General features: G+C 41.2%; 1 protein-coding gene across 1 annotated transcript in view; it reads right to left on the reverse strand.

The window, feature by feature from the left end:
- Positions 1–20362, reverse strand: part of ADAMTS2 (ADAM metallopeptidase with thrombospondin type 1 motif, 2) — a gene marked incomplete at its 5' end in the record, with an annotated part of 182526 nt that overhangs the window by 16131 nt on the left and 146033 nt on the right. Inside the window, 7 exons of the mRNA XM_010188650.1 lie at positions 2277–2452; positions 3888–4033; positions 10882–10995; positions 12430–12562; positions 14060–14203; positions 15876–15981; positions 16844–17000. Coding sequence (XP_010186952.1) covers positions 2277–2452; positions 3888–4033; positions 10882–10995; positions 12430–12562; positions 14060–14203; positions 15876–15981; positions 16844–17000 — 976 coding nt within the window. The remainder of the gene's footprint in view (positions 1–2276; positions 2453–3887; positions 4034–10881; positions 10996–12429; positions 12563–14059; positions 14204–15875; positions 15982–16843; positions 17001–20362) is intronic.

Raw genomic sequence — 20362 nt, forward strand, 5'->3', positions numbered from 1 at the left:
GATGCTCCTCCCTGTCCCCACCACATACACAATGTGTCAGACACGTCCAGCTGAGCTCCATGTGAAGTGTAGGGATTTATGTTGCTTTTGAGCCCTGACTACATTATCTGCACAAAGAATGTCACTAATATGCCTTATCTTTACAAAAGAGAGTTTTAAATATATTAGAGTTCAAACATAAACCACCTTCTGGCCTTGTTTTCACACAAAAGCTGTCCCCTCTAATGACCCTGCACAGGTAAATGTAACTCTCACAGAGGAGGCTGCAGTTATACCATAGTTATATGGGAAACCAGCGGCGCCCAGCGATCAGTGGTCAGACATCAGTGAGCTGCTTTCTGACCCAGAAGCCCTTGAATTTAACAGAAGAACATCTGATTAGTTTCAGTGGTCTTTGCAGCAGGCTGCTCCAAAGGCTAAAGCAGAAGCAAAGGTCTGCGGGCCACAGCGTTCTTCCCCTCTCCCTGCGCCAGCAAAGCTATTTCATGAAATTAAGCTGCGAGGCTGTGTCTGTGCCTCTGAAAATCCCAGATTGCACAAGATGGCATGAAAAGAATGAGAGAACCCTGAGAACTGTTCGGGAAGAAAGTCAGACAAATTAATGACAAGGAATTTGCCATTAACTTCTGGCAGAGTATCCTCTCACGGGAATGCAGAATGATTCACCCAAAGTGACCATTCCCCTTCCAGAGATGGGTGCCTGGCTGAGGACAGCTCGGATGCCACACACCTGCCCCTTGCTATGCCAACCCTGCCCTGGAGCACCTGTCATACAAATGAGGTGGTCGGGCTTAAAAATAGCAAGCAGCCTGCACTCCTGGACAGACAAGTGGAGAATCATCTCCACCCACCTTTTTGTTTGGGAAAACCTCTTCTCATGTTTTCAGCACAACATGGCAATAGCACAGCAACATCCTTCATGGCCCAAACCCACCAGCTGCACTTGTGGTCACAGTTAAGCAGAGGCGTGAACGGGAAAATGAACATTTTCGTTCTAAGAGGCAATCTCTGCCAAGATGCCAGAACATCAGACTGACCATGCTGATTCAGACCTAGCACACATCGGACCCAACATCTGCCAGCAGTGTTTGCAGGGAGATGTAAGAACAAATCCCATACTTTTCTTAGAATATTCTCCAAGTTCCTGGTAAACTGCAGCTTGGGGACTTCCTAAGTCATGGCTGGAGCTTGGTGTTTAATAGCTCTTAATGGATTAGAGAACTTCCAAGAATTTCTCTAAATCACTTCTAAAATTTTCCAGCATCTGCAACTTCCTGTGGCAATGAATTCCAGTACTTCCTCTTATTTGTTTTAAAGCTGCCACCTGATAATTTTATTTGATGTTCCCAGGCTTGTGTTCAGAGAAACAGTGAATAATCATTCTGTATTCAGTCTCTTCCTGCCACTCACAGTTCTGTAACTCTACTTTTTTAATCTAAATCATCATTTTTTCAAGGTGAAAAGTCTCAGCTTATCTAAACTCTCCTTATTCAGAAGTCACTGCTTACATTTGCTTCCTTTGGACCTCTCCGAGTTCAGCTGTGGGTTTTTTAACCATCAGGGCAGCAGTGAGATGGGCGCAACCTGAGCCTCATTGGCAGAGTACTTAAAATGCAGACGCATCATGCAGGTACACAGAGGCAGATCAGTGCTCTCCAGCCCTCTCTCAACAGTCACTGAACTGACATTTTCCTAAAGCGATCCCCAACACCTTTCTGTCAAAGCCCACCCTGTGTACAGACCCATACACACACTCACCGTTTTTTACCTCCATATCTATTATTGGCATTTATCAATGCCAAACTTCATTTGCCACATTCGGTCACTTAATGTCACAAGGTCTTTCTGCAGCTCTCACTCTGGGCCTTCTTATTTTAATTAGACTGAGTCATTTCGTACCTCAAGCAGCTTTTGTCACCTTGTTCACTCCCTTGCTCAGCTCACTGCCATGTGTGCGTAGCAGCACCCAAGCTCCCAGCAGCCATGGGAGACACACCCCCATGCAAGACCATTCACTTCTATCTCATGATCACACAGTTTAATAGCAGTTATTGGGGAACAGGATCCAAAGCTTTTTGAAAATCCAAGTACATTACATATATATTATAAATATATGAATTTCATCACTCATACACTGATACTCACTGATTCCTTCAAATAACTCGTAACAGATTTGTGAGGTGTGAGCTCCCTAGAAAATTTTTACCCCTCCTTGTATAATTTTTATTCGTGTTTGCATCTGATTTTACTTTTAATAGGAAAAAGGGTCCTCTCACCATCGACATGCTCATAGGGGAGCCAGTGGTGTTTTGTGTTCTGGTACTCAAAGTAAGGGTCCCACTGCCGGCACTGCTCCTCTCTGAAATCTTCGAAGTCCTTTGGACAGTCCTGAGTGTTGCACAGCTGGAACTCGTAGCTCGGTCCCACGCACGTGCGGCCTCCGTTGGCGGGACTGCAGGGAGGAGAGGAAGCCATGGTTGGTTTTGCCATTAATGCACGAATCAAGCATCTATCAAACCCTTTGAGGAGTAATTTAATTCCCAGTCATGTCAGTAGGCACTTGATGAAGTCAGTGGTCTATTTCTGGTATGGAAAAGATCTACTTCCTTTAACAACCCACTGTCAATATTTAGGTCTTAAAAAGCAATTTCTGCAAGAAAAGCCTCAAACCACTTGACAAAGGCAAGAAAAGCCATTTTCTTGGTGCAGCCCAGGAAAGAAAAGCTCGAGCAGATGAAGCGACTCATTCACATTCACCCCTAAGCCAGCAGCAAATCCAGAAAGAGCCCAGCTGCGTGCTGCATCCCCAGCAGACACGTGCATCACATCACTCTCGGGTCTGGCAACACAGCTCAGGAGTTGTAGCTGGGTTTGCACCCTCTTCCAGAAACACAGAAAACATTTTAAATAGTACATCAGGCTTTTCCTACATGAAAATAGATTTTACAACTAAAACTGTGCCCACAATTATAAAGGTCACTTTCCTGTTGCCAGTGTAATAAAAGCTAAAATGAGAACTGGTAAATTTTTTATTAACAGTACAATTTCCATCAGAAAATGCTCCTTCATAAAACCTGAGGGTTTTTTTAATCAATGATAAGATGATTTTTAACACTGGTCAAGTTCAATTACTTTATCAGCACAAACTGCGAAAGTCAATGTTGAAAATAATCTATCTGGAAAAATCGTTTAATTCTGACTATTGTTTCCATTCTTGCTGTTAGGATATTGACATTTTAGGATACCACAATAAGATAGAAATAATGATACATTTCATATCATTTGTACATATCAATCTATATTGAAAATATACTTCCGGTGTTACTGAAATTATGTCATTCTACACTATCTAGATGAGCCTACTATAAGTTATCAAAGCAAAACTATTCATTATTAAAATTAACTCTGGGGAAGGTTCTGACCTCTGGAGCTTCGTTTCAACTTGGAATGAAAACAGCCTGAAAAGACTGTAAGGCCTTCTTGTTGAAATATCCAAAAAGGTGGCTTAAACAAAAAAATTTAAAAGCTATATGCATTGTTTTAAAAAAAATCCAGCCAATCACTGCCATTATATCATACTCATGTAATAAAACAAGACATATATAGGGCCGTAAACATATATTTATGCTTTATGCAATAGTGTAATAGCACTTTCAAGATTCTTGTAACTGCATAACCAGCTTAATGGATGGATAAACTGAGAAATAAAGATGATTCATGACTTGCTAAAGAGCTAAAAGTAGAATTCTGACAACATATCCTATAGGTCAGATTTAACAAGCACCACTCAACATCCTTTACAGCATTACTACTCTAGTAATTTAACGAGGATTCTCACCATTCATTCGCTCCACAACAGAAAAACGTCTGGGTGTATGTGTACTCACTGGGGATTGTCACACTGCCGTGTCCTGTACTTCACCCCGGTGCCGCAGGTGCGGGAACACGAGCCAAACTTACTCCATGCCCCCCAGTGTCCATCCTGCTTCAGGATGTCTGGTGTCAGCCAGATGCAGTGACCCTTAAAGCAATGCTAAAAAGAGAAAATTAGATGTCAAAATGATTAGATGATTAAATTATATCATGAGAGAAGCTGCGGCACAACGGACAGCATTTTAGGCACAAATTCTGGATTTTTTTTTCACCTCTCCAGCAGAAAGTAGTGAGACTCACTCTCAGACTGTGCCCATGATCTCAAACTCACTTGGATTTATAAATGTATGCACGTTAATTATGCACATATATGCTTGCAGGATTCAAGCCTACCATTTAACTGCTCTCAGCATTACATGCCTACATCAAGAGTCTGCAGCAGTGAATTCAACACTAGTGATATAGATTACTTCAAGAGAAATGGAAAAGTCCCACATCTTGGAGGCTAAAGGTAAAATTCTGCCTCTGCCATCGCAGCGATGGTCAGAGCTCCCACTGCAGCACCGTCCCGCTCCCAACTCGGCAGACATACTCCTACAATAAATGCGATCAGCAAAGGGGCATGACATTAAAACCAGCTCCCATTTCAGACATTAGTGCTATCAAATAAAGAACTCTCACAGCCTCCCTGGAGATCTTCCAGTAAACCTGAACAAAAGACTGGAGAGCATCCATGGGAACAGCCCTGGACAGTCCCACTGCACAGTTAATCATGCCCTTCTAGGCTTGCTCTTTTCTTTTAACACAGGCATACTCTAGAGACTGAAACACACAATTTGCTACATTGCCCAAATGTATAAAGTATTTATGCATTTCTATAAGAGCCTTCCTAGCTTCAGTACTGATGCTCTCTACTGTCTCCTCTCATTAACAAAACCTGTCAATGCCTTTCCACCAATATGTCTTCAGTCCCCAATCAAGAAATTTTTTTCTCAGCTGAAGTCAGGATGAATTCTTCTCAAGGATCACAGATTCTGTCCCTTTCTATTTCTGCCTTCATAAAAGTCTACTGACAAAGTGTGGGTGCTGGAAAATAAATCCAGCCCCACAAATGACTTTGCATTAGACTGTCGCAGTTTGTCTGCGTTAACGGTTACTGTCGGGATAAGGGCTCTGGCTCAGGCGCACAGATGGCTGTAACAACAAGTGCAATCAGTCACTTACTTTCCCTAACATTCGAGTCAACAACAACATTTTACACAGCTTAACAAGCCCTGGAACGCAGGAATTTGGCAGGCGGTACAAGCAGAGCATATGGCTAAATGCATGCTGCCAGCAAAAACAAAATCAGAAGATATATAACAGGAGAGCGTTCTTAAGCACAGAGCGATTAGTGATCTGGAAGACAAATTTAAAAGTGATGGATAATCATTAATAATGCTGAATTTAAAGAGACAATCATTAGTAAAATGGTGACAAGACACAGCTTACTGATTTGCTAAGCTGCTCAATGACTGTTTTTTTATTAATGTAATTTATTTTGGTGCTGATTTGGTTGGACAAGGAGTAGAAAAGAGAGTAGAAATTAGGTTTCAACTATTCCTTCTTTCCCATGACTTCAAATATTCAAAAAGTCAAAACCTATGAAATAGATGAGTTGCCACAAAGCCAATTATACCAATCCTGCTCTGGAGCTGTAATGGGCAGATTTTTCTTAGTTGTTTGACAGAACAAGAGATAATTCAGCAAGGCATGAAAGAAATGCAAAATGTTAATATGTCCTTTGCTTTCTTCAGTTCTGAAGCTCAGTGCTGTACCCTTCAGGGACTGTTTACTTATGGCTTTGGAGAGCTTTGTTTGAAAGAACAGTCGCTGGGCCCTGTGTAGCAATGGGACCACTCCGAGAGATGCAGGGGAAGCTGGCAATGCATCAGCTTGTCAACACTAACTTCAGCTGAGCTTGGAAACAGATGAGATGTGACAGCTCCAGATCTGTTCTTGCTTAAACATCCTTTTATCAGAGTTCTGCATCCCTCAGGTGTAAGTTCCACAGCAACCACTGAATCCAGCTCAAGAGCCACGTAGTGTATGTTCATTATGCGGTGATCCAGGATCCAGCACTTGGACTCCACAGGGGAGAGGAAGAGACATGTGATGTTGTGTTTTCCAATCTCTTTTCCCTGTTTTAGCCAGAAACAGGGGGATGTGGGTTTGCAGCCACCACTAAAAAAACCATCTATTTGACACTGTAATTGGCCCCTGAACTGGAAGGCAAACATGGAAAAGTGTTATTGACTTCGCTGAAGGAAAGAGCAGCACTGATTTTTACTGGAGAACCTGGTCATATGCCGATTGCCGGGAAGCTGAGGCAGAGCTATTAGGAGACAAGCATTTGTGTAACATTAGTCATCCCCAGCTCTGCCTTTTTGTTTGTGAATTAAAAGAAAGGAGTCTACATAAAACAAAATTATTCACAACGATTCTTACTATGTGCAGACCCATGCAAGAAAATGTGTGAGGAGGTAAAACCGGTGATGGAGCAAACTCCAGTGTAATAAAGGAAGCCAGAGCTGACCCTTCCTATTGCTACTACATAACTACATAATGAGGTGGAAAAGAGCCAATTTCAACCACCATTCCCTTCAAAAACAGGGAGTTTCATTTAAAGAGTGAAGCATATTAAAGCAATATATTTTTTAATTAAAAAAAGAGTAAATGCAAATTGTTTTCTTAGTGCAAGACAAGATGACTTCTTCCAGTCTCACCTATTTTTCTGGCAAACAGGACAGCCGAAAACAAGTGCAATTTCCAGGAGAGGAAGCTTAAATCTCTTGCAGTAAAACATTCCACTGCTGTTTTCAGCAGTTCTTTGAAACAACTGCTGGGGATGCCAAAAAAAGAGCCAGTGTGTTCCTGTGGGTTTAATGCATCTGCAAGTTAATTTTTCAGGAAATGACACGCAGATCTTCCATGGCTATCTCTACTTATTTTATATCAGGCAGCAACTGGCAACTCTCCCATCTCCTCACTTGAGACCCCAATTATCTACCAGGTTAACCCTCATGCTGCATCACAGCTGGTGGCTCTCAGCTCTCCCTGCTCTCTTGAGATCATATCAGGAAAGCGTTATTTATTTGTATTTCCCATCATATGCAGGTCGGCCCGCTCTGCTCCATCTGTTTGGGAATAATTAGTTGCAAGGGATAAACTGAAAGCTCTAACACTAAAGTGTACCCCGAGCCAGTAAAAGTTTCTTCAGTGGAGAATCAAGTATTCTCACTGTTTCTGTGGTGACTAACACAGCATACACTTACCCATCTGTCTCCTGTCTCGGAGAGAAGCTGAGGTCAGCTTTCTCAGTGGGAAATTATCTGGACTGCATTCAGTACACATTAGCGTTTTCAGAAACCTTTTTTCTCTGTCCATTTTTCTTCTCAATAATATCTATTTATTTCAATATTTAATCGCTCCCTTCCTTTCCTGACAGACTAAGAAGTCATTCCAAGTTTGACTCAGATTGTCTCATTAGCATGGTGCAAGCGAAGAGAATACCGGCAAAGTTTGTGCTGGATCCTTGGCACATAAGGCAAATCCAAGAGCAACATCAGCTCGGCTGGCAGGGGCCGCTACCAGGCTCTTACCTCTCTCCAAGAAAAGAAACAAAGGAGGCTCAGGTGGCACAGACCTTTGTGTTCGTCACTGCAGCAAGCAGATGGACTCTAGCATGCGATCTCCCCGCATGAATGACTTTGAGTTTTATTTCTATCCTGTGGAGAGCAGTTAGCTACTTCAGCCGGTGTAAATGTCTCCCCAGAAGAGTAACGGTTTAAAGAAAGGGAACAAAAAGTGAAGATATATTCCTGAAAGTTGCCTGACTTCAGCCACCTGAGGCTAATGGCGGGGCTGAAAGAATTGTATACAACTAAATAAATTATCAGCTGAAAGTATTTATTTTAATCGACAGAATGCCATGCAGAGCTAAGGTTTGAACCGTTGTCCCTCATTTGCATGGTTTACTATAGCAATTATGGCATGTCTTTGACTTCACATTTAGACTCTGACCCTTCGTGTGCTTAACTTTACACACTAGAGTTATTTCATGGAAGTTAATGTGACCATTCAGACACAGAAGTAATTGCAAGTTGCTGCATCAATGCTTCACAAAATTGACAGAATCTTCCCTCTTGCTATTGAAAACTCAGTCTAGTTTTAAAAAATCAGGCTGGGAGAAATATAAAACATTCTACTTCCTTTAGGATTCTATCACAATAGTAGTTTTCTTCTCTGGCTGGGAAGCTCCAAGAGAATATTTTATTTCTCTATCCTTAAACCCAGCAAATTATTAGTTTGCTGCCAATTAATGTAATGGTTGTTCAGTGTCTCCATTTGCACAAGGAGACTTATTAAAACATTTTTGAAATGGAAAACCTCACTCTTTTGGCAACTTACTTCAAATAACCACAGGCACAGAAGAGCTTACATACATTCACATATATTTACTTAAATATACATCTATATGTATGCATACATACAGATATATAGACAGCAACAGAAAATCTAATCTTCCTTCCACTTCTGAGGGTCAGTGCCTAGGTCCAAGCCACAGCCTGGGTGAGCAGAGACACAGTCCTTCTCAGCACGCTGCTGAAAGTGTGCTACAGATCTCGTGTCTCCCACAGGTGTTCCTGCCCCTTGACCGTCAGTTGGGAAGGAGACAGCTGCAATGGATTCTCCTCAATAGCATCTGCTAAGTCTGGGAAAGTGAAGAGATCAGCTATCAGTTATCTGAACACCAGGCTTAGGTGGGAACATCTACACACCATACGTCGTGTTCATCTCCCAAACATCGCTTTCATTTCTGGCATTCGGTCCCTTCAGCTGCTGAAAAGCCAGGATGTTTCTTTGACACATCAGCAGTGTTGTGATTGGTTTGAGCTTAAAATAGGCCCTGGGAATTAGCGGTATGAAATCATGAAAACTGCAAGTCTCTAAAGTGGGAAACAAATGGATATTTTTGAAGCAACATCTTTAATTGCTTATGTTTCTGTTCTTTTCTGGCGTTATTCCAAAGAAAATAGTGGATCAAGTTTGAAGTTATTTTCCTCTTCCTCACGTGCTGATGAGGTATCATGGGAGATGTATCTTAAAGGAAGCTGCCACAATGCAACTGAGTCCCATGCATTTTACAGTCCCCATCCTTTCAGGCAAGAGCCTCTGGTATTGTCCAAATCGATGAAGCGCATGAACAGGGAAAGGCCAAATCAAAGGCAGGGATAAAAAGGAAAGGAGCAGATGGAAAAGGAATTATCTATATTAAAAACACCAACAACTAATAAATACGCTGGTCAAATGTTGAGCTCAGATATATGAAGTCAGTTGTCTAACCTTCATAACTCATTGTTGTTTTAAAAAATATGTTTAGTTCAAACTGCTGAGCCTTATCTAAGAAAGTGGTTTTCATTTTATATCATTTTCTCAGGTTCTCCTGGAAGGTTGCAATAAGTTTATTTATCAAAAAACTGGGACAAGTCCTCTGGGGATAAAACAGTCATAGTCCTATCATCTACTGAAACTTCAGAATGTGCACATACTCTCTTGCATCTCCACTGAAGTAAAAAGCCTGGCTGTTTGCACAGTTTGCGGAAGCCTTGGATCCTAAGTTCCAGTCCAGAGAAAATTTTTACAGCTGAATTGCATAATATCCTGACAAACTGTTTATAATGGAAGCACTAACAGATCCTTAACTGTATGGTTACAAGTTCTTTTTTTCTTCTCATTGCTGTTCAAATATTAATAGGAATTAATGGCTTGGGGAAGAGGGTGATGCAACAAAATAGAATATAACTGTATTTTTCTGGGGCTTTCATGAATATTTTTAATGCAAACATCAAGACACAGATAAGTGAATCCAAGGAAACTGTCTAAGATTTGGGATTGTAATTTAAATACTTTTTTTTTTTTAAACAAGAAACAAAGCTGTTATAAGAGGAATGACCTAAAGAATAGAAAACCAGAAGGGAGTGGTTTATAGAGAGCATGACTTGCTAGGGAATGAATTTAGCATTACATTATGTTTTCATAAAAAAAAACACATTTCAAACCATAACAGCAGCTGCTAATACAGTTCATTTATCGCATAAATGATGTCATCCATTGGGTTTTACAAAACATCTTTCCAAGAAGCGACACCTTCCTCTCCCCCTCAGTCACTGCATCCAAAGCACAAGGAAGCCAGACTCTTTCAGCAGACTTCAAAGGACTTGGAGTTCAGATCTGCTATGAGCACAGCATGACCTCCACAGAAGGATAACTGAGACCTGGAGCAGGCCCAGCATGGTGGCTGAGGGGTCAGAGCCATCTAAGCCCTTGCCACCTCACACCTTCCCTCCACAGTTCCTCACGTCCTCCTTGACTCTCATGAAGCCAGCAAACCCACTTCTGCAAATCTGGCCTTCTCTCTTCATAGTCCCTCTCTGCCGTCATGTTGGCTCTCTCCAGCTGACACTCAACTCCCACATCCATCCTTTCCCTCAGGGCAGCAACAGTGGCCTTAGCTTGGCTGTCAGCTCCAGGATCTCACTGGTCTCTGCACCCCCAGCACCAGTGAGGGCAGTCAGCACCACTGCAACATCACCAATACAAACAAAACTCTCCAACTTCATGCAGGTCATGGGCGAATGGAAATTTCCTCTTTTTTGGCTCTGCCACAAAGACTTGCAAGATGCATGGGGCAATCTGAAGATACTTTCATGACCTGCATGAGGACAGGGTTTGATGGTCACAGAGTAGCCATGCAAGACACACCAGCCCTGGTCCCTATCTCCTTGCCTCATGCTGCTCAACAGCCTTACTTGCACTCATGAGTTTGCTCCTCATCGTAGTGGACATCAAGTCCTCAGGACAGGTTCTTCTCTTGTTACTCTTGATTTGAAAGGGAACATCCCCAACTGCATGCAATCACCTGTGAACACACATGAGCGTGCATGTACATGCAGCCCCTGCTCTCACCTTTCCTGGTGCGCACATGGTCCCGTCCAGCGGAGGCCCTTTCTTTGTTTTGCAGAAATAGGGGTTCTCAGGGTGGCTACACCACAGCTGCTTGCAGGGATCAAATGTACGGAACTGAAACACAAGAAAAATCAGAGTGGACGATGCTTTGAGAAAGCTCGCACTTGAAACTGCAATAGAAGCTGCAGCACAGTGAAGGTTTTCTGTTTCTTAGCTGTAACACATCAGCTGTTATCACTGATTCCTAAGGAACACCACAGTGTCTGTGGACTGAGCATCTCTGAACTTCCATGCAAAATCATCAGTGACTCTGAAATGAGATCCCACCTGCATTAGATGGAATAAGGTTGACCAAAGGCCAACTGGACAAGGGGGAAATGAGTTCCTCCAGACAGCAAGACATACACCTCCTTTTCTTACAGTTTCTCCAAATGGTGCTGCTTCATTTGGCAAACAAAACAAAAAAATCCTTAAATACTCATGGGAGAATGAGCTGCTCAGACTGTAGCTCAGCTGCTGCAATAATCTCCTTAGGAGGATGGAAATCTGAGCTAAGGACCCTGATCCAATGAATAAATTGGTATTTTACCTATAATGGAAGAGCTTGTATAGGAGAGGATGAGAACCACCCACCACACAACACACTAAAACATGATGTCTGGACGTGCTTTTAGCTACTCTGAACAAAGAAGAAAAGAAAGTGTCCATCTCCCAGGCTCTGGAGAATGGCTGTAAGAAAAGACCCTCTTCAGCTGGGACATTCTTCCAAGGCAGCATCAGCGGGAACTGCATCAAGACACAATGCTACAGCTGATGCTTTGAGGATCTTCATCCATTGTCTAGAGACACCGCTTGGCACACATATTCTTGCAGATGGGAATCAAAGCAGAAACATTATGTGCTAGCAGCTGCCTCATCTCTTTCCATTTAATATTTTGTCCTACTTGAGGAGCTGGAGGTGGGAGGCATAGCCCTACTGCAGAAGACTTTGCTTTCTGAGATCAATCCACTGAGAATTACACTAATCTTGCCTTGTTTTAAATTTAGACTTAGTCTCTTGTTTTCCTGGTACAAGGGAGCCAATCATGTCTATCAAGAGTCCTTGCAAGTCACTCTACTCATTGTCACGCTTATTTTCTCATGTTAGACATCAAAATGCATCACGCTTTCCATAAAATTGGATTATAAAAGCATACTGCCCTGTGCGAGCACCACAAGATGTGCCACCAAAATGATCTCCTTCACATCTGGGTGGAAGTTTTGCAGCAAAATAACTAGATGCCAGTAAAGGGAGGCTCAATAATGCAGCAAGCTTGTTTGCTTGAAGTCTAAAGCTATTTATGAAACTACACAATAATTATTTCTGCAACTCCAGTTAAAAAAAAAAAGAGATACTAAAAATAACATATTTGTCATCATTCAGTTGTTATTTTTGAGTGGACACAACATCTTTCCTTGTGTGCTTCACTACACTGTCCCTATTAAGGACATTTCAGAGACACAGCACTCCTGGATAAGAAACAGCAGAAGCCAAACTTAAGTACTCACAGCTGTGCACATCATGTAGCCCAAACCAAAATCAAAACGGCACTGCTCATTCATGGAGTAGTGAATTCCTGGCAGCTGTGGAAGGGAAGGCCAGTCATGTTCGAAGGGATCATCACGCAGACAATCATAGGAACTGCAACAGGCAAAAATTACAGTAACAGATGGGGCTGTGAGACTTGCACGGTGTTTGTGGTTTCAGTGCCTTTTTGTTCCAAATAAAACAGAGCCTACAATTTCTCTGATGCTGGTCGTGAAGAGCAGCTAATATTGCACTTACACTCACATTAACTTTATCACATTTTATCCACCTTTAATGGATCCTATATATATTTTTTTCTGAAGCCTTTCCATTGTAATTTCCATTTAGCTTGCAGGTAAATTCCTATCAGTCTCCAGGCTCCCTACATGAAAGGAATTGAAGGAAGAATCCACATGACACCAAGAAGAAAGTTTAATTAATTTTCCATTTGTGGAATTTCTTGCTGCAACTTTCTTTCAAGTGAAGTTTTAGAAGCAGAAGCCAGGGTAACCATCCGAGATTACCACTAAGCTTGCAGTTTTCCTGTGTCCTTGCTGAGAAGCAGTGGATTTTACAAGCGCATGTACTTTCCTGCCTGCAGGTTATGTTCCTTCTCTGTTTCTCCTGGTAGTTTTCAGCTCGATCCATATTTTTGATAAAAGTTTCCTTTTTGTGTGATGCATATGGGATATCTCCTCTTGTCCTAAATCGTGAGGACGGCCTGTAATGTACTAGAATTACGCTTGACTAAGTCACTTGGAGAACAGAGGACTGATGCTAATATCACTGAATAGTTAACATGGTATAATCATTGGTTAATTCACAAGTCCAACATGATCAACAGTATCTCTGAAATGTCTCTGAGTTATTTAACAGACATGAGGACACCATACACGAGTCTATTCTGGCAATCATTCAGGTTGCCTTGAAGATACCAAGAGTTGAAAGCAGAATTTAAAGGTTAGATTTACTTCAAAGCAAACCACTGTTCTGCTTTGTTATAAGACATTTAAAAATAGCTTTATTTAAAAGAATGTAAAGCAGCCCTCTAGGCCAGACAATTTTTATTTAACGGCTAAAGCTCTAAAGGGTCTTACTAATTGAAACAATCACACTTGCCTCACAATATTTTTATTCCTTACTGCTATACCTAAGATACTGAAGATAATAAAAATATTGTCAAAAAGACAGATTCATGTTTACTTCGTGTATTTTGCATCTTTTCCTATTCATTTTCTGCTTCTGCTAGGTATCCTAGTAGTCTCCTGTATTTTTCCGTACAAATTGCACAAAACAACAAGGGGAAGATTTTTTCTACAAGGACTAAAAACATGGTCACAAATATCAGAGTTTGTCGGGGAATTCCAGCAGAGGTCTAGTGCTCAAAGTGTCAGGTTCAAAGGAAAGGCAAGGTACATGGATGGAGCTGTTTAAATAGCTTTTGCATTTAGGGTACTTAAAGGAAAAGTAATAACTGAAGAATTAATTCTAGGACCACAGTCTTTATTCAGGTATCTATTAAAGTCAAGAAAAGCCCTGAGCCCTTTAGGCAGCACCATCTCATCATTGACAAGTATCATAAGCAACACAAGGCCTTTATCAGCTACTCACTGGAGATACCGATTCAGCTCTTGCTGGCTGCAACGAGACCAGTGGAAGCGGTGAAACGCAGCTTGCACAAGGGGGGCCATGATGCTCCCCAGGCGGACTTCATCCCCACATCTGTTCCCTTGGCCATCGTGCTCCATGCCTAAACTGCCCCGCACAGGAGAGAGTCAGCAGAGTTACATCACGGGTGAACACTGAGTGCCCAAGAGCTTTCACATCCCAAATGCCACCAGTAGTTGACTGCAATAAGGTTCTTAAGTCCCATGACCTTGTCCACATGAGCAAAGTCATGAGAAATAAGACAGGGTGAGACTGAAGCTAAAAAGCTAAACTGGAGTAGCTCCCACACAGAAGCACTGACCCTTAAGAGTACTTTCATATGATTAGCTTAATCCACTTTCAAAATACAGTAAAAATGCCTTCTGTGGACTTCTGTGCACATCCACATTTGTGAATAACTACAGCCAACTGAATTAATTTCTGAATTAAGAGTCTCATCCACTCTCTAGGAGTATTAACAGAAATTTATTCATACTCCAATCTGGAGCTATTCACAAGTTTATCTAACTTTTTAAAAATCACACCTTAGCTTAATTTGAAGTAATTTGCAATTGTAGACAAGTCCTTTGCATGAAAGGAAAAAAGACGCCACATTGAAAGCTAGTTTAGACTAGCTGCTGCTATTGCCCAGTAGCAACTCCACATTGTTTACATGTGAAACAGCCTGAAAAGTGTGGGGTACTTTCTAGAAAATTACCGCAAGTTACAGACATTTCAAAATTTCTTTTTGGCTTTATTATGAATGCATTTTCTCCTTCCCTTTGTTAGGATCTTATATTACATTTTTCCTATGAGCATTGTTTGAATAACGTGGGTGATATCTGACCATAACTTAAAACAAATTAACAGACTGGGGCTGAATGAGATTTCAGGAATTACAAACATTCCTCAGTGGCATCTCTTTTAAAGCTCACTGTGTATTCTTTTTAATCCTAATTCAAAAATTCTGGAATCAAATACCATCTGGGTATCAGTTCTATGTCCCTGTCTAATTAAGATATGTTTACAGTGAGATTCAATAAACTTTGGCAATTTTTTGCGTAAAGCCCTTAATAATTTTGATATGGCAAAGAGAAAAGGGCCTGCAGGCTTTTTTAGGGAAAACAGAATAGAATGAAAGTGTTCAGAAAAAGCCTTCTGGGAACTGTTGTTCTACCAGAGAGAAAATGGGAAATGAGTGGGTGTCCCTGCAAAGAGTGAAACTAAAATACTCCAGCAGAAACCAAAGCTCTGACAACTGCTGCCCAGTCATTGGTTCTAATCACATCAATAAGTACAAGGATTGCATTTTTTATATGAAATATACAGAACAGTCGTAACTTCAGTGCTTGGCACCTTGTTTAGATATGCTACTGTATCCTTTACCAGCAATAACACATACAGATGAAGTCCTTATAACATATAGAGATGATGTGCTTATTTAATATGGATTGTTTTCAAGTATTCCACTGACTCAATTAATTCATATTTCATCATTATAAGTACTTTTCATTTCCACTAGGAGACTATAAAACATCATTCAATCTGCTCTCACAGAAGCCCTGGAACATATTTTGGTATTAGTTCCTTCTTCTATTTGAAAGTACCAAAATATAAAGCTTACTTAAGATCATAAAGAAAGTCTTGAGAGAGCAGAGACCTGAAGCCAGACTAACCCTGAATATTGTTTCTTAACATAAATTGCATCTTTTCAATGTCATCAGTATTTGTCAGTACCAACGAACTTTTAAGGACACAGGATGTCCACAGTTCTACTCACACATGTCCGGTTTCATGAGCCACCACAAATGCAGATGAAAAACCATCTTCATGGTTGAGAGTGCAGCTTCGAACAGGATGACACATTCCAGTGACCGGAGCATAGCCTGTGAGAAATACCGCGTGTTCCAGAAAATGAAGAGGTATGGAAAGGCAATGTGGTGAGAAGCTCTAGCACAAACATCTCTCTTCTGTTGTGACACACACAGAGTTCAAATGGCCCTCTCAAGAGATCTCTGCCCCCGAACATTTAATAATGTACCTCCTCATCTACAAAACAGCCTGTTGAGCAAATTTAAACTATATTCCTGTCTCACCAAGGAAACTGTTGTCACCTCTAGGACCACTCTGCAATTGCCTTCTCCAAGCACATGAGGCAACAGGGGAAAAGGACACCACATGCTGATGGGTTACAGCTCAGGAGGAGCTCGATGCAGTTCCAGCCCTCAGGGAATGCGCGAGCAAAGTCCCAGGTCTGTCCCGGCAGCAGATCTGGCCACCCGAAAAGGTACAGGAAAGCTCTGAGATTTATCCCCTCCAGTGAACAAACCTGATCTCACGGGAGGCAGAGCCCTGAAAAAGGGAAAAGTGGACAGCACATGGCCCTGCTGCTCCACACCTCCCTAACAATATTTCTTGGCAAACCTGCTGGAACATGGCAACAGCTCTGGAGACTCTGGAGACAGAAAAACTATTCTTTAACCTTTGGGCATTTTCAGAACTGTTTATATAGGAATCCCATTTGCTTGGCTTCAGTAAGAGCAAAGAAATGATCCAATAAATAATCCTACCAGTAAGAAAGGATAAAACAGTAAAGGAAACTGCTACATGAAAATGGTCCTATGCAGAGCTCTTGGGGAAACAAAACGCTGACAAAAACTAAGCAAAATAAATACAATTAAACTTTGTGTGACCAGCCTTGCTAAGTGATAAACACAAATACAAAATGAAACCTGATGTACATCTTACCTTGCATGCCAGATGGACCAAAATCCTGCCTTGTGAGAAAGATGGCATGGTCATGATACTCTGCATGCCCAGTGTCAGGTTTCTGTTGCAAGTAGGCCCAGCGACACACATTTTCCAGACTTTGCGAAGGGTTTCCAATCTCTATCAGACTCATAGACTGCACATGCACAGGAAACAAAGACATCAATAGTTAGTTATTAAAAGCAACACAATTTTCCCCCCTCAATTTGTTTAGGCACTTGACTAAACATCCCACTTCTATTAAAAGCCTGTTTTTAATAAAAAGACAATTACATCTTCCAAGATGCTAGGGCTCTTTTGTCAGACCTTTGAACGCTACTGGATGTTCTATTAAGCGTAAAACCTAAGTGGGCTTCTTTCAGCTGTGTACTTTCAGAAATGGACTTTCCCAACATCTGTCTTTTGAAGTGAATTTTTATTAACTGATTCCATATCTGACAATCATTCAGAAGGCAGCAGACATAACTTCCCACTGCAGTACACCATTCTTCCTACAAACCACACATTACACGGGTGGTGCGCTGACGTGGCCTAGCCAACTCCAATGAGCTAATGTGTGTTAGGTGCAGGGTAAAGGAAAATTCTCTTGAAAAAGTATTTTAAAATTCAAATACGATATTTGCCTTTTTTCAAAATAGTACTTTCTTAAGAATTCCCAGCTAATTCTACTTAACGCTGGGCATTGCTAAGACTAAAGAAAGCTGATTGTATGTGGGATGCTTTAAAATGTATGACTAACTGACCCAGCCCAGGCCTTCCAGGATTTGTAAGAACTACATACATGAACCCCGGCTTTTCATTTGCAAAAATTATATTGCCATGACAACACTGTAATCATAACACAATCCACTACAATTTAGATGCTGTACTGTAAGCATTTGTCATTCCAACATACTTAATGTAGAACAAAATCTAGCCTGGGCCAAAAATAAGAGAGAAGTAATATAGTTCATGTTTAAATACAGATGTATTTGACATGTCCTCTAATTGAGTGCATGATGGAGCACACAGAGTATTGACTACATGAAAAAGAAAATCCTCAAAAGGCTGTGGAATAACAACTGGAATTGATAAATGAAAAGTCTGCCAAACTGAGGTCTGATTTTGGCAAAATGGGAATATTTCAATTCTGCAAATGTTCAGAAAAACAAATTAATAAACCAAATAAAGGCACAGTTTGGATTCTGATACACTGTGGAATGAAAATGTTGTAATATAATCCCAGGCTGGATCATACTGCTTCCAGCAATAATTCCCTTGGAAATAGAACTAATAACCATATTTAAACAGTGGGACAGTTGTGGTGCCTTTACTGCATCTTCGTATATTTATAAGAACAGACTTAAACAAACTTTGAATAACTGTTACAGGGTAAAATCCTGGCTCTTCAAGCAAAAATACTATTCAGTTAAACAAGATTTGACCATTGTTGAGGTGTTCAGTAACATCCATCAGTGGTAAAATGAGAAACAAACAAACAAAACTTCTTTTTACATAATCTTTACCTTGCTCTCATTTCTCCAAAGCTTCACAAGACAAATCAATCCCTTTAAGGAGCTCAATGAGAAATCTTACTTCCAGATTTAAAAAGTGAAGAATATTGTAAAATTAAGTAGAAAAATCTGAAGTCATGTGTTTCATTTGCTGATAGTTCTTTGTCTCATAATGACCTCCTTCTGTACATTCTACCAAATGAAAGTCATCACTTCTTATAAGATGTATCAATCAGAAAACAAACAAAAAATATGCACTATCAATATGTGCTTTGTTTAAGGGTACCCAAATATTTGCAAAGAAATCTCTGGATGACCAGCAAACAAGCATAAAATATAAAAAAGTAATTTCCAAATAACCACCATTTTATAGCTTTCCTCTGTCAGATGTCACCTCTTTCCTGCCCGCTAAACTGAAACCTTGCCAGTGGACTCCAGCACAAAAGCAAAAGCCCAGTCCCTGAATGAACTAACGCAACAGCTTGCAGCACTTTTCTGATGAGCATCGAGCCTGTCAGAGACCAGATCAGTCTGGCACAGCGTATCCAGCAGCAGCCATGGTCCGGGCACTGCGCTGGCATCTGGCATGAGTTAACTGTTTTCACTGTATACCAAAGTCCACTCTGAGAACAAAACCACTTGTTCAGTCCAAGAGCATCTCTATGCTTATTTATCAAAACAGTGATTTTAGAGTTTGTCTTCAAGCAAACAAAAGGAGGACCCACTGGTTAATGTGGAACATTGTGGGGGTTTTTGTATCCAACACAATGGGGAAGATGAAGAACATTCCTTTGGCATAAGTGGGGAAATTGAGAACACACAAGTCTATAAAACATGTCTCAGCTGACGGCCCAACTTCTTTGCCAGTGACACAATTTTAACACTAGAAATTTAAAGTTGAGCCTTACTGCTCTTTAAGTTGGGAAACAAGGCATCCAGTAGGAAGTCAAATTATTTTAAGTGTCTGTGTCCTACAGATATAAATAGCAAGTCGAGGTCCTGTGTCAGTGAGGAGGACTTCCAAAGAGTAAGAGGAAAAACCTCTGTCTGCCTGCTGAGTACTCAAAGTCCACAGAGCGCTCAGATCATCTGGCCACTAATCTCTTGTCTTTCTTCACTGAAATCTAGCAGCCTGAAAAGAGAAACCCACTTGATTCCTAGCAAATTTTCACCCAAATCCCCACTTTCTGCAATTTGTCAAGGACTTCCAAATCAGAAAGGCTCCAAAAGAACTAACAATGAATACTGCACGGCCAGAGAACTGCCAATCTACGGTCCAAGTCAACCCCACTGTGCTACAGAATTGCACTGGTTCAGACCAAAGAACCATGTAAGCCATGGTCCTCTCCTGACAGTAGACAATGCCCAGGGAAGAGAATTGGAGGAGTGCAATACCATAGCATAGTATTTGCCTCCAAATAACCTCCAAGGCTCCAGTTGTCTTTGGATCAGAGATTTCCTGAGCCAGACATGTCTTTATATTGCATTTTTATTAACTTTTTCAGCTGCCTCGCCTTTAAAGATAAATGCCGCTGTCCTGCGAGAAAGGAGCTTAGGAAATCATGGGACCAGGCACAACTTGTTACTAGACAGGGCAGATATAATGTTTTGGAAGGATGCTGCCCAAAAATTTACTCCTGTAGAGAGATCAGATAACGCTTGATAATATTTTCTGTTGGAAGTCAATGGGGAGTTTTCATCAGACTCAAAAAAGCCCAAAGACAAAGTGAAAGGAGAAAGAGGAAAACAGATGAACTGTGTACAGTAATAAGGACTGCAAGTAAAAGTAGAATCCTGCTTTGTCAAACTGCAAATGGAGAAAGTTTGGGGGCTAGCAGGCTGCATATGGAGAAGAGGTGTAGGTGTTACTGTTGGCCAGCAAAGGGCCTACACTGCCAGGAACACGCAGGTCCTGCAGCTGGCTGGGAGCTTAGACCTGGCTGGGAAGGATCTCTTTCCAAACAGGACAGCAGGCCTGTGGAGAGCATTACTCAGCTGATCAGCA

The sequence above is a fragment of the Mesitornis unicolor genome, unplaced genomic scaffold (assembly GCF_000695765.1).
Source record: "Mesitornis unicolor isolate BGI_N332 unplaced genomic scaffold, ASM69576v1 scaffold4457, whole genome shotgun sequence".
NCBI lineage: Eukaryota > Metazoa > Chordata > Aves > Mesitornithiformes > Mesitornithidae > Mesitornis > Mesitornis unicolor.